The following is a 15,698-nucleotide window of genomic DNA, read 5'->3' on the forward strand; positions in this document are numbered from 1 at the left end:
AACGCTGACAGATGAGACATCCAGTTGAATGTCCATTTAAGGAACAGCACACAGGCTAGACAGTTCAGAGGAAAATGTGCGTATCATCCTGCCAACCCTGAAGTTATGTAATCAGCTTGTGCGTGGCCTCTGTTGCAGTGAACTGGAGCAGGCAATGAGGACGAAGGATGGTCAGATGGATGAGAATGAAGAGGAGCATGATGCCGAGCTGCAGAGAAAAAGACGGGATTTGGAACATGTGCATCAAGTGCTGGGGCAGCTGCATGGTGAGACAACGCTGCACCAGAATACCTTGCACACTCGCCAAGTCATAATTCAAAGACATTCCATCATCCGTTGAACAATATATAGTCAGTGCATTTATTCGCAAAGGTTGCAAGAACCTCAAGCACAACCAACTTTAGGTTTTGTTCAAAATAACGAAAGCTTAGAAAGTCGAACATTTCAGCCACAGAATGCCCTTTATCAGGGACTACGATATCGACCATTTGTGCTCGGATTTTGAATACCCCCACCAAACCCTCCCTCCTTCAGAGGAGTGGAATGATTCATGCCTGCAACAAATAATGAAACTCGAGTCCTGAAGAGTTGTAACACAAACACAGACAAAATAGAATAAACTCGGGTGTTGGGGTGATTCACCTTTTATTCTCGTTGTCTTCTTGTTCCTTGATACTCTCTCTCTCTCTTCCAATAACTTTATTTAAACACTTAACACATGAGTGTGCACAGAGATACGCAAGTTTATTTTGATATCTCCCTCTTTAAAAAAAATCCAGGAGAAGAAGTCACATTGCGATATTTACCTGTCATTCCTCATCTTCCCAATATTCTGATTGAGAATTACTCTTTGTAAATCAACTATATGCACTTTAATCTAATATTCAAAACGAGATACTCATAATTACTCAAGAGATGTCAACTTTTATTTTGAAATGCAAAGTGTATATATATATATATATATATATATATATATATATATATATATATATATATATATATATATATATATATATATATATATATATATATATACATAGCTCTCTTTCTACCCACTGACTGACCGACTAACTTACTGATTCACTGAGTCACTGTCTCACTAACTGATATTATGATCGGTACCTTCCGGGTGATGGAGAAAGCTGAAATTTTTAGCACCGATGGACATCGTAGCCATTACACCAGAAAATTTCACAGAATCGTAGGACAACATCCATAAATTGAAAAAAACTGAATAAATGAAAAAAATGCAGGTGATCGACCTGAGACAATGGAGACATTATCAGATGGACAACCCGAGACAACCCCACCAGCACAGTGATTTTGTGTGCCGACAGATATCGAAGCAGAAACACCAGGAAAAATAATAGACCTGTCGGAAAGCATCCGTAAATGAAAATATATTTAAATGAAAAAAAAAATAGAAAATAAATGAATGAAAAATCAAATACAGGTGAGTGACCCGAGACAATGGGGAAACATGGTTCGTAGGCTTACACAACATTTAAGCATAATATACGATAAACGAAGACTCACTCTCATCTCTCACCTGTTAATGGAGAGAATAACCAATTAGCTCTCACCTAATCAATTAAACCCAGATGGCTCGGATTATATTCATAAATCGACTCCTTCCATGCTCTTCTGTCTGAAGAAGCTGCATAAAGCAACCATGAAAGGTCAGGTATGGGAGCATGTGCCAGAACAGCGCGTCGCTGCGTCCACTTTCCGCCGGTACTCCAGGGGCCTCCGTCTGGCCATCCCCCAGGCAGATGCCAGGCCCATCCCCATCTCCTTGAGATGATGGTCAACCTGCTGTAACCATGAGGCACGTGGTCGGCCCACTGGCCTCCTCCACTCATGAGACTCCCTCGCTGAGAGAATCTGGTGAGCAGGATCAGCGTCAGGAAAACGAGCCACATGTCCATACAGCCGCAGCTGACGCTCACGGACTATGCAGGTAACAAATCTCATCCGAGTCTCTCTCAGCAACCGCTCGTTGGACACAAAATCCGACCAGCGATAGCCAAGGATTCTCCGAAGAGACCTGGTACCAAAGGAATTAAGTCTCCGTCTCAGATCCTTGGTCAAAGTCCAAGTCTCGCACCCATAGAGCAAGACTGGAAGTACCAAGGACCTGAAGACTCGGACTTTCGTCCTCCCGCACAGGTACCGGCAACGCCACACCCCATGATCCAGTGAATCCACGCCTCCCCAGGCCCGACCCAGACGTCTATTGACCTCCGGCTCACAACCTGCGGAGACATGAATATCACTGCCAAGGTAAGTGAATCTATCCACGACCTGAACATCCTCACCACAAACAGACACAGACAGGACAGCAGCATCCAAGATGTCACCGAAAGCCTGGATCTTTGTTTTGACCCAAGAAATCCGTAATCCCAACGGCTCCGACTCCTCATTCAGTACCTCGAGGGCCCCCAAGAGGATATCTAAGAATCTCCGCAAAGATGACTGCATCATCTGCAAAATCAAGGTCCGAGATCTTGACATTGCCAAACGATGCACCGCAACTTGATCTCTCCGACATCCTCCCAAAAATCCAGTCCATACAAGTGCTGAAAAGTGTGGGGGCAAGTACACATCCCTGACGAACTCCAGTAACAACTGGAAATAAGTCAGAGGCGGTACCACCACACTTCACAGCACTCTCAGTACCAGAGTAGAGTTCAGACATCAGATCGATCAGTTTCGGTGGCACCCCACGAAGACCAAGAATCCTCCAGAGGACATCCCGATTCACTGAATCGAACGCTTTACAGAGATCAACATAGGCTGCAAGCAGCCCCTGCCGAAACTCTCGTCTGCGTTCGGTGAGTACACGAAGTGCAAGATACGGTCAATCGTTGACCTCTTTGGTGTAAAGCCTGACTGCTCTGGACGCTGGTGCTCAAGCAGATGGTGGCGAACCCTATCAAGAATTATCCGAGCAAAGACCTTGCCCGGCACTGAGAGCAGCGTCACCCCTCGGTAGTTGTTGCAGTCTTGGCGATCACCCTTCCCTTTCCAGAGAGGGACAACAACGCCCCTCTTCCAGTCAGTTGGGATGATGCCTGTGTTCCAGGCAGAGCACAAAACTGCATGCAACGACGCGAGTGCAGCATTTCCACCAGCCTTGAGAAGTTCGGCATGGATGCCACAGATCCCTGGAGCTTTGCCCCGTTTCAACTGGTTCACCGCAGCCCGTGTTTCCACAAGCGATGGTGGACCACAGTTGATTCGAGGGTCAGCAACAGGGATTGTAACACCCTTGACGTCCAACTCGACAGCTGGGGGATCAGCCTGGTACAACCGCTCGAAGTAACCGGCCCAGCGGAATGCCTCACTTCAGACTCCTCTGTCAAGAGCCTACCACTCTCTGCTCGAACTGTAGTGCTCCGAGGGATGGGCTTGGATGAACGTAATGCGCGAATTCCCCTGTAAGCGGGACGAGAATCACCTGTCCACAGGTGATGCTCTACCCCCTCACAGATTCCTCGCACATAGGCCTCCTTGTCCACCCTCAGTGCACGTACAGTTTTACGCCTCAGCTCCCTGAGCAGCTCGGCTCTGCCATTCAGCCTGGCCCTGCGACTCTGGTCAATGGTATCTAGTGTCCCTTGAGAGACAAAATTCTTCTTTGCCCTGCGGTGAACTCCAAGGCATCCACCGGCAACATCAAGGACGGTGGTCTTGAAGGTGTTCCACAACTCTTCAGGACCCCCCAAAGCACCCAGACCCCCCAAGTGTCCACTCAGCCTGTTCGCAAACTCCTCAGCTACTCTCTCATCCCTGAGCTTGGCAACATCCAGCCTAGGCTGGGATGGTACCATTCTCCAGGATTTAAGGTGCAGCTTTAGAGTTGCTACAACAAGCCTGTGGTCAGTATTGAGGAACTGAGCACTCCGGTAGACCCTGCAGTTCTGGATCATCCTCCAGCGACCGTCAATGAGGACATGGTCAATCTCCTTTGCCACACCGCCAGCGTTGGAATACCAAGTCCAGCGATGAGCTTGCGGGCGCTGAAACCATGAACCAGCCACCCTAAGTCCATGACTTCTTGCAAAGTCAGGAACTTAGTGCTATTCTGGTTCATAGTTCCTGACCCATGGGGACCAACACACACCTCATAACCATCCCTATCAGTTCCAGTCGATGCATTGAAATCCCCCAAGACTAGAAGTGTATCTCGTCTGGGGCACTGATCAACCACAGACTCGAGTGTGGCGTAGAATGCATCCTTCACGGTGAGATCACTCGCCTCAGTCGGAGCATAAATAGAGACCAGGGAAATGACACCTAAGGAGTGACGAATCCTTAATCTCATAATACGCTCGTTGACCGGTGTTACCTCAATTATCATTGGGGTCAGCTTATTGGACACAGCTACAGCAACTCCTTGGGTATGGTAACCATCAGAGCGACCAGACCAATAGTAGGCGTAACCACCCACCATTATCTCGCCGCAATCCGGTCTCCGAACCTCAGAGAGAGCTGCAATCCCGATGTCCAAACGCTTGAGCTCAGATGATAACAGAGACAGGTGATCATCCTCTCTTAGGGATAGGACATTCCAGGCACCCACCCGAAGGGACCGCCTCAGGTTAACCCAAGGAGACCGCCGTCTGGTGGAGGACACCTCAGCACCACTCCGACACACTCTCCCGCAATCTGACCCAGGGATGTTACCCCGTGGTTTCCCTCCTATCAAAGATTGGGGGTCCCGAAGGCTTTGCCCCAATCCCATCATCCGGTGAGCTGCCCTGCGAAGGGAAGCTGCACAGGAGGTACTCCCACGGAGTGGGTTTTCAGATTTTTTTGCGTTTTTGCGTTTTGCGGAATGAAGCGTTTTACGGTGGCTGGAGTGCAAATCCTGCCACCAACCTCCTAATAAGAAGTAACCCAACTGCAGGAGGTCGTCCGCAGACACAGTTGGGCACTAGATATGGATGGCCGTTGGCTCACAAGGAGCTCCTCCGCCCTTTGACAGGTTTTGTTTTTAATCCTGCTGGGTGTCCATATCCAAACACCCTCCTCACCAGAAAACCTGGTGGGGGAGACGGTTTAGTCGCCGACAACCCGACCATGGAACAGGTTAGTACAGGTTTACATGGTACCTGTAGCAGGTCACAGATCGAACCTGACCTGACTAAATCTGACCATGAAAGGCTACGCAGGAAAGCCCTTTGCTATTTTAAACCCCACCCAGAGTTCCTCCACATCTGTAAATACATTCACAAATAGTACACACATGGGAATCCCAGTATTACACACGTCCTCAGCTGCCGGACTGGTTTCATCGCTTGTTGGCAAATCATCAGCAACAGTGCAGACAGAAACACGCACCACTGAGCCTCCCAAGCATGTACCACATATAAAGATCAAAAGCAGTCAACATATCAATGAAAAACAAAGATCCACTTCTTTTGACATGTATATATGGTACATTCTTTGGAACCTCAAGTGGTGCATGTTTCTGTCTGTGCAGTCACTGAAGATTCACCAACAAGCGATAAAACCGGTCTGGCAGCTTAGGGGGTGTGTAGCATTGGGATTCTCATGTATGTACAATTTGTGAATGTCTTTACAACTGTGGAGGAACTCTGGGAAGGGTTTAAAACAGCAAATGGCTTAACTCGTGTGGCCTTTCCATCTATCCATCCATTGGGACCATACTTTGTACAGAGCGTTGGTGCTGCGGAAACATTCTTCAAAGCTATTCAGCACAATCCTGGACAGGTCGCCACTCCAACCGCAGGATACTCAAATGGCTCAATCATCCCATCAAGCTGGTACTCATTTTACCAACCTCAGAAGGATGACAGGCTGAGTAAACCCCACCAGCTATTAATTCAACGGCCAAGCAGGATTGGAACTCAGGACCCTCGGATCCCAAGTCCATCACCCTAACCATTAAGCCAACACCAGGTATGTTTATGCAGCTTCTTCAGCTATAAGGACATGGGAGGTGTCGTATGTATATGTTGGTTCTTATCTCCATTTGTGGGTTTCAATCGGTGGGACAAAAGTTCTCCCAGAACTCAAAATCTCTACCTCCTTTTTTGGTGAAGGATTCATGATTCATAATTCATGATTCATGAATCAAACTGTGTAACTTTGTTCTTATAGCCTCGTTCTAAAGGGCTCTTTTCAAAATCTTCACGGAACCTCTGACAGCCTCCACTTGAAGTTCTTTTAGAGTGATATTCCCCAGAATGATTTTTAAATACTCAGTAAGGGTTTTATTTATTATTCCTATAGTTCTGACTCTTACTGGTATAATTTCAGCTTCCTTAAATTTCCAAGTCCTCTTGACCTCATTTTTCAGATTCTGGTATGTGGTCATTTTCCTGATTTTATTCAGGGAGGTTGGGGGGGGGGGGTATGAAGGAGGGGAGAAGAGAGGAGGGTAGGGTGAGGGGCGGAGAGGAGGGAGGTCGATCGAGGCAGGGTGGGGCAGCGAGGAAGGAGGGGGGAGCGAGGAGGGTATCCCAAGATACGGGATGAAACTTTGCCAACACGGCACCCATAACCAAGCATGTGGGCATGCACACACACCCGCAGAAAATCCCTAAATTACAGATCCAAATATAACCATATATGTACCTCTACCTTGTGGCAACTACCGACTGCACATTCCGATCAGGACATGAACTTTTCCGCTGAGTAGGGTACTCAGCAAGCGGCTTAAGTACTCATGCAAGCACTCCAATTAAATGGTTGAAAAGGACGGCTGGCTTGGCAAGCGATAGCTTTGTCTGAATGTCCGTCCAAACTATGTCTGCATTAGACAAATGAACAATTTTTAGCAGTTGAAACTGCTGCTAAGTTCAATTCTGGAGCTTACATTTTGTAATTCGGCTGAGTTCAAGAGATTCTCCGAGTTATGACATGTGTGGAAATAAAAAAAAAAGCCCACGGACGCTGGTGTCTCCGGGCGTTTATAAGCATTGCAATGTACCCAGCAATTCTTAGCTCTGATGAACAGGCTTTCGATAACATGAGTGAGGAAAGTGAAGAAACAAAAAACTTTATCATTAATAAATTGTTGCAGCCTATTCCAAGGCAAGACATGGTTGAGAAAGCCAAAAACATTGCGGCTTCAGACCCCAGCGAGGTTACCCAGGATACGCCTTAAGACCTAAGGGCGTAATTAAATAATGCCATTAATTATCTTCAAAAGGGGTGTTTAAATGAACCCAAACACCCAATTTTCACTCTTTCACTTCCTTGGAGTTCCCTTGGTATGCATGGAAAGTTTGAGACTTGTTGTTTCATGTTGTTGGAGTTATGGATGAGACACACACTGACATTTATTGGTGTATATACAGTGTATATTAAATGAAGAAAGTAATTTTTTTTAACTAATTACACTTGCTGTATTTATTTAATTAAAAATTAATAATGCTGGCGTTTCTTGAACTTTTGACAGTTTCATTCTGACAGGAAGATGCAGAGGTAGCACACTTACCTTTAGACTGAGTTCAACTCAAGACCTAACTATAAACTATCAGATTGTTGCTTTGTAAGTAGGTTGTTGAATCATTAAGTGTGTCTTCTCTTGGATGTATAATTAGGTGGGTGTCCCATCAGCTTGCATTAGTTGGTGGACATTAAAGGCCCCACACTGGTTTACATTGAAGAGTAGGCGATGCATCGCAAGCACTCTGAAAGAACTACAAATTCCTGCCCTAAACTGCAGGTAGCAAGTTGTCTTTTCTTCTTGGATCCGATCTGATCACATGAGTAATCAAGTGAATCTGATCATGTGATAAAGGGAGAAAGTGGTCTGATCTTGATATCTCAGACTGTGATTGCTGTGCAAGTTGCAACTCATACACTTTTAATAAATTTATGTTACCAGGTGTTTGCATGTCATAGATGAGTGACCATCTTTTATTTATCATTAGGATGTCATTCTAAGAACTTTCTGAATGCCAAATATACCTGTGCCAACCTGTCTTGCCAGGCTGTCATGATAGCTGTACTCGTATGTGTTCGCTTTCATTTCAATATAGTATTTTTTTTTTTCATGTTCAAACTCATGACTTGTGATTGCCATGTGATGCGTGATGGCTGAGCATGAGGAATATTTGAGCCTGGTCATGTGTCCTTGTTCCTCAAATCTTGTTCCTCAAATCAGTTTGCTCTTGAGCTTGCTGCTGAACTGTTGGACCCAGGATCAACTCGCTGAGATAATCTTTTCGACTAAATCTCCCATTCTTGTGCTTTTTCTAGCAGGGACTGGTAATTATTTTTAAACATGGTATCATTGTGATGGGGAGAAAAAGCCAGGTGTGCCTTTTGTCTTTAGGCATTGACATTAATGTTTCCAAAACGTCTTTCAAAAAGTTTGCCAATTTTGTGTGCTCGTACCCATGGTCAATGTGCTACTGCAGAAGTTCGGCAGTTTTGTCATATAAAGGCTACATGAATCTGATGGCACAGATGTCATCAGCACGAGAGGAATGAAGGCAAACAAATCAAGGATGTCCTGTTGTTTTCAATTTCTCCTGACAGACCAATATCAGAATTTGCAGCCCCGTCTTTGCACCCTGCTTCGTGCTGAGGTTGAGGCAATGAAGTTCCTTAAGGATGAACCACATCGTCTGGAGAGCCTGGTCAAACGCACTGCCAATGTGGAGGACACTCTGGATCGCCTTCATGGGTGAGGCTAATACAAACCATTGTATAACATATGTACGGTCATATTTAAACATCAAATTTTGACTTCAATGTTGGGCTTTGATCTAAGCATTGGAGTCGATCTTTGCACGTTGAAGACGCACATACTGTCCCGAACTGACAGACACGTTCATTTGACAATTGTGTTTTCTCTTTTTGTTCTGAGAGAGAATTTCTTGCATATTTGTCCCCAAGCCTGGTGTTGGCTTTCATAGCTCGGGTGGTGGGCTTGAGATCCTAGGATCCTGAGTTCAAACTACGCTTTCCTGTTTAATTAATACCAGGTGAGGTTGACTCTGCCTGTAATCCTTCTGAGGTCAGCAAAATGAGTGCCAGCTTGCTGGTATCCTGTGTCGGAGTGGTGACCCATCCAGGATTGTGCCCAGTAGCCAAGGAGACTGCTTAGGCAGCACCAACACTTTGCACAGAGTATGGTCCCAATGGATGGATGGATTTGGCCCCCACCCCTCCGACGAATGAGCTCCATCCGACCCACCCATCATGTGTACATGTACTTTTGTTTATGCGATATTTCAAAAACCGTTGAACTTTCAAATTGCAGACATCTTATGTATTCCTCATGATAATATGTCTACCTGATTAGATCACGGTGGTGGCTGGCTAAATTCTGTTGCCCCACCAACCATCTCGGTAACTTGGCATGTATATGCGAAGTGGGGACAAAAAATGAACGTCTTGAAATATGTTGGACAATGGAAGATGAGAAAAGCCACTTATTAGCCTGTCCCCATGCAGTGGGAGACAGGGTTTTGCAATTGCGTGTGGCTGTGTCAATCTGTCCATCTGTCCAGGTCATAACTTTTTTTTTACCATTTGAGCTTTCTCATCAAATTTTCCAAAAACCTTTATTATGAGAATATGGAGAAAACAATTAAGAATCAGGTGAAATGTAAATGGGTAAAGTCATACAGTGACTAAAAAGCCCGTATTACTCCTGCCGCAGCACATCAAGCTCGAGATCCCCCATTTTATTAATCCCTTCCGTGTTTACTTATTTACATTGAGCTTACGTTTGTGTGTCTGCCCAGGACATAACATTTTTACGAATTGAGCTTTTGTCGGCAAATTTTCAACAAACTTTTATTTTGAGAATATGGAGAACTCAAATTAATATAATGTACAATTTTTTTTTTGACTGTCCTTTTCGTCAACATTAGTTTGAGTTCAGAGGACGCGGATGGACTTTACATTTTGAGGTGCTTTCTCGTTAAGCCTCCCCCCTATAGCATAGATAGGAGAAGGCTTATTGATGTTGTAGAGTTTGTTTCTATAATTAGCACCCCCAATTTTTAATTGCTCCTCAAAGTTTCTTAGACCCCCTAGTAGTACGAAACCACCATTTAGAAGAAAAAAAAACATTTTCTTCCTGCACTTTCAACACTCCCAATTTCCAAGCTGTATCTCGGAGCTGGCTGGGACTTTTGGAATGAAATTTTGTAGATGTTGAGTTTAATGGATAGATTGTAGACGGGGACACATTTCCTTTTGTTTACACTCTATCCCGAAATGTTGATGGTCAAGATCATATGGTGAACTTTTTCCAGTTTGTTGACTGCGGAAATCGATAGATTATTTGATGATCCTTCTGGAGTGGCAATGAGAGGCTTTTGGATTTCCCAGGGTTGAAAGACATGTTCCATTCGTTCGTCCTACCAGCATCTTTTTCAATCCCAGATCAGCAGAGAGTGATGCACTAGTTGTTGCCTGCCTGGTAATATGGATTAGGTATTGTATGTCACAATGTAGAGTCATCTGGAAAATGGAAGGAAATATTTTTCATAGCCTTGGAGAGGTCATGTATGTATATAAGAAAAAACTAAAATGAAACAACACAGTATGTAAGAATAAGAAGCAGGCCACAAGACCAGCTGTTTTGCAGAAGGCCTTTTTTTAGATACACTGTCGAGGCTCGTATGAGAGCTAACACACAGAAATACACAACAAGGGGAGCAGGAGACAAGAGGGGTGGGAGAAGGAAGGAAAATAACAGTGGGGAACAAAGACATGAGGATATCTGTCGAAGGGAGAGGGATTGGGCGGGGTACATGGGGTAAACAAGATGGACACTTCAGGGACTTTCCGGTCCTTACACAACAGGGACTTTCAGGAAGGAAAGCAGGGAATTTAAAGGAGGTGGGTTTGGGGTGGATTAATGGGAGTAGAAAAGATCGTGGTTTTGGATGGGGGAAGATAAGAGATGGTGGTGAACAGCTGTTTTGAAAACCTGGGGGGGGGGGAAGAGTGGGATTGAAGAGAGTGTGGGAGTTTGTTCCAAAGGTGGGAAAAAAGAGGAATGAAAGAGTGAAGGTGAGCAAAGATTATTTGCAACCTTGGCTGCAATACTGTGGACTGTAGTTTCAGGATTGGCTCCTAGTCAGCTGAAATGGTGACAAATTAAGAGAACTTTTGAGGGAGGACAGCAAAAAATCCACGTTTGAGGAAAAGGCCTCATCACAGCTGGTGGGTGGGGTGAGGTGGGGGGGGGGGAGCTAGCAAGGGGTAAATTGGATTGTTGACTGTACATGGAAAACAGGAGGTTGTTCATGGAGAAAGATAGAAAACCACAAATTATACTCCAAATAATGTCAAGCGATGCAGAAGCTGCCTGGTTAGAGAGAGCGAAGAAGTGAAGTTCTCTGATGTTTGAAATCCACCAAATGAGAGAGTGAGGGGATGCAGAGACTAGGGGGGGGGGGGTGGGGAAGGGGGTTGGAGTATTGTGGTGAAGGGTTGATGACTTTGGATTGTTGATGGGTCGGATTGTAGGAGAGAGGCCGGAGAAATAGGGGAGGGAGGACAGGGGCTGAATATTTGCTGGAAGTGCAAGATAACTCCTGGGAGGTGCATCAGAAAGTGAAGAAATAATTAAGGTAATGATAGTAGTAGTTGGTTGAAAGTATTTTTTGCATCCTGGGCTGCGCTTTTGTAGTCCGAGGACCAGCACACAATCAGAAACATCATGTGTTGTTGTAGTTGAACGGTGAAGATGAACCCAGCTGCCTCGCTAAATAACTTCAGGAAAGAGGTAATCTGCCTGATCTCCTGTACACATGTTGTCTATCAACACTTGTGATTGGACAACTCAGGATAGGCTCTAAAATTCTGCCTACAAAAAGGCTGCGTGACCAAAAACCCTGTAAACTGGATATGATGATGATGATGATGATGATGATGATGATGATGATGATGATGATGATGATGATGATGATGATGATGATAATACATGTCTTTTTGTTTACATGAATTCAAATTTGAGGCATTTTTACTGCTGTGTTAATCTAAGGATTTATTCAGTGACACACCCTCAACCTTAACCTCATGCTGGTCTAACATAATGACATTTCATCCCACAGGACTCGAGGTTTCAAGGAAAGCAATGAAGGGAATAAGGAATGTTCAGGGGAAAAGGAGGTTTCTGACATTGAACAAGAAGAGAGAAGCATCGCTAAGTACAAAAAGGGTGTTCAAACATGTCGTCAACCAAAGGAACGCACACAAAATGGCAGTGGCACAGAGCATGGGGGTGCATCTCGAGGAGCAGTCTGCACACAAAATGGCAGTGGCACAGAGCATGGGGGTGCATCTCGAGGAGCAGTCTGCACAAAAATGCCTGATGAAAATAGAGGTCAGAAGTCTTCAGATGATGAAGATTTTATATTGCTTACATTAAGGACTGTTACTGAAACTGACTCTGTTCAGATGGTTGAAGGAGAGATGAAAGATGATGAGACGGAGACCATTATTGCTAGTGACGAGGATCATAGTGCTGAAAATGAGGCAGAAGATACAAGCAGCTTCTCCAGCAGAAGTGACTCGGGTAAAGAAAGGCCATCTTCCCTTGCAGACGTCATGGACCAGGACTCGATTTCAGATGCATCTAAAGTGATTGAAATCATCGATGAACATTCAGCAGGAGATGACGCTGAATCAAATGGTGAGTCAATAGGCAAGTGCCACTCGCGTTATTTGCGAACACATGTTGGGAAAGTCCAGTACTCATTCAAATTGATTTTTAGACTTTGGGCGCACTTTTATTTCGAGCAAAGATTTGACAATCAGGGTAATTTTTTTTGACCCCAGTATTATTTTTTGAACTCGTGATAAAATATGGATCTTCAAAAAGGATCTTCATAGTGTTTGTTTTTGTAAAGTTTCACGAAAAAAAACATTTTACATTCTTTTGACAATTTAAAAAGAAATTTTTTTTTTGAAACATTGAAACATTTTACTTAGCATTGTTTTGCAAAGGATCTTCATCGTATTTCATAATTTGATAACCATATCTTTGATGTCTGCTGTACATCCAACAGTGGCAAAGAAACGTTCTGCGGAGTATGCTCAAGAATCCATTGATGGACATGCCTCAGATGCTGTCTTTAAATCAACAGTGCTCCTCGACGCTGACATGACTTCCACAGTTTCCACAAGCTCTGCTGCCTGCTCTTCACCCTTGCCCGTCGAATGCTCATTCTCACCTAAACATTCACCACCTCAATCCCACTCACCCTTGCATAATTCCTTGTCCCTCTCACCATCACAGTCCGTACATTCACTTCAATCTTCCTCAAATCCAGCTGACACATGCTTCTCCTCCACACAACCTTCTGTGCTTTCAGATCCAGATACTTCAAGCAATGCTAATAGTTCCCAGTTTCTACCTGCAGCCAGCCTTGAATATTCTGAAACGGTGAATGTTTTGCATTCTGTGGAACCCTTTGAGACTACCAGTTCAACCAACTTGATATCCACTGAGCCTTTTACTCTCAATGCTCGCTCGTCATCGCCTGATAGTGATGTTCTCCAACCTGTCAAGTCAAACCAAACAAGCACTGTTGACATTGAACCAACCTTGCTATATTATAAGCCCCATCTGGACCTTAGTTATTCTAAATTAACAGAAAGACGACCACTCATGGAGAAACAAACCACAGAAAAAAACACTCATTTGAGGATTCTTCCACTTGGGTTTGATGCTCCGCCACCCCCGACTGCAGAACCTCCACCACTGCCAGGACCACCACCTGCTTCGCTTCCGAGTGCAATAATCAAGCGTTCTGTACTTCCTCCGAAACGTTTTGTCCTGCCCTCAAAGTCCTTCACTGCACGCTCACTTCCGAATCGGGCTTTCTCGGGGTTACCACCGCCTCCTTCCAGAGCACCACCACCCCCTTCTCTGCCTCCACCACCCCCACCACCACAAACAAAACTTCCTCCAATCCCACATTACTCCAGTCTTCACCACAAAACTGAGAAGTCTAAGCCTGAGCAAGAACCTCTATTCAAAGGAGAAAGAGAACTGGTGAGGAATAGTCAGCTTCTCGAGCTCATAAAACGTAGAGCTCTTTCCCTCTACTACTACTACTGCTACTACTACTACTACTGCTACTACTACAACTACTACTACCACTACTATTTTTCTTATATCACACTTTTTATTTAGAAAAAAAATTTCAAAGGGCTTTGCAAACAAGGAATAAGTAAGAAAAGCAAATATCAAGGGAAATAAACTGCAAGAGGGTGGAGGATGGAGGGTGGGGGGGAGAGGGTGCACAGGGTGCATTGAAGCAAACTCAGATCTCAGAACCCTAAAATAGTATCAAGTGCATAGAAAGCTCCAGATGAAGGTGGTAAATCTACCATTACACGGTGTCTTTAAACAGTGATTAAAATCAGCCACCGTCACGATGATGTCACCAACCACCGCTGATTTAAATCTATTTTATTCCTTTACACCTGTGCCTTTTTGGGATTCACAGTTATACTTAGGCTATCTTACTCATAAGACACCTTTTAGACAAACTTATGAAGCCTGGTGTTGGCTTAGTGGTTCAGGTGGCTGGCTTGGGATCCTTGGGTCCTGAGTTTTGAGCCCTGTTGGCTGCTGAATTAACACCAGGTAGGGTTGACTCAGCCTGTCATCTTTCCGATGTTGGTGAAATGAGTTACCAGTGCACTGATAGAGGGGCACAACATCAGCAGCACACCCACACTCCAAGAAATGATGGCTACCTGGCAGCCAAAGCTGCCACATGCCAGAACAAAACAGACAAGTTCATACTCTTTTCAGATGTTCTAAGCGAACTCAGTATTTTTATTTTATTTTATTTTTCACATTATCTAAGGCTCATAGTGGAGCCGCCGCATACACACAAGGATATATAGACGAACATACGTGACACAACACAAGATCGTTAGATGAGACAAACACAACCACTGAGCATATAATTGTAGTTTCACATCTTGATCATTGCCAAGAAGGTCTTCAAAAAAGGAGATAACAAAGATTCATCCTTTTGTCTTTTTTGTCAAGATAGATTTTGTCCTTTATTCTACTTGTACAAGTGCTTTGCAAGGGCTATTTATTTTTGCTCTTGAAATTCTTACTTTACAGTTGACAGTTCATAGTTGCATAACTAATCTCTTAGCAACTCCCACAAAGTCTAAACGTTACAATAACTGTCAATGAAGGACACCGAATGCCATAAAGTCAGGATTTTTTGTTGTTGTTCAACCTGGGCTGTGTGTCTGTAGTTATTGATGTACGACTTTGTAATTCCCCAACCCCATATGCCACATACTAACACGGCCCACACATTCTACGATTGCAGTGTGTTGCAGGGCAGAGGGATGGGGGTTGGTAGCTTGGTCAATTACATCTATACCAGCTGACAGTACCATGCAGCCAGGCTACAGCTAGCTCTGTCCAAATATATAAAAAAAAACGTACAAGCTATGTCCAAATTTATATGTCTCATGGACAACAAACGTATTTGGTCAGTTAAAATCCATGGGGCCTGTACTCTAATTATGGTCGGTTTCGAGCCAGGATTCGTGCAGCCAAGACCAAGTCAGATTTACCACGACTGATTGTTATCAAACTTGATTCTACCATCAACTACAAACGGGGCTCATAGCAGGGTTTTCAGGATAGTCTCGACTCTAGAGGTACGCACACTCTTCTTGAAGCTGTATAGCCTGGGTTTGAATCTCGG

The 15,698-nt window shown here is 44.5% G+C and overlaps 1 protein-coding gene across 5 annotated transcripts in view; it reads left to right on the top strand.

Moving 5' to 3' along the window:
• The window catches only part of LOC147024177 (uncharacterized), a 133,776-nt gene that overhangs the window by 105,358 nt on the left and 12,720 nt on the right, over positions 1–15,698 (top strand). For all 5 annotated transcript variants that reach the window (XM_085883833.1, XM_085883832.1, XM_085883835.1 and 2 more), the window contains 4 exons: positions 139–266; positions 8,521–8,668; positions 12,060–12,640; positions 13,017–14,005. In XM_085883833.1, the coding sequence (XP_085739959.1) occupies positions 139–266; positions 8,521–8,668; positions 12,060–12,640; positions 13,017–14,005 (1,846 nt within the window). The remainder of the gene's footprint in view (positions 1–138; positions 267–8,520; positions 8,669–12,059; positions 12,641–13,016; positions 14,006–15,698) is intronic.

This window comes from Eptatretus burgeri, chromosome 6, assembly GCF_056783735.1.
Source record: "Eptatretus burgeri isolate ZD-2024b chromosome 6, Ebu_testis_v1, whole genome shotgun sequence".
Lineage (NCBI taxonomy): Eukaryota > Metazoa > Chordata > Myxini > Myxiniformes > Myxinidae > Eptatretus > Eptatretus burgeri.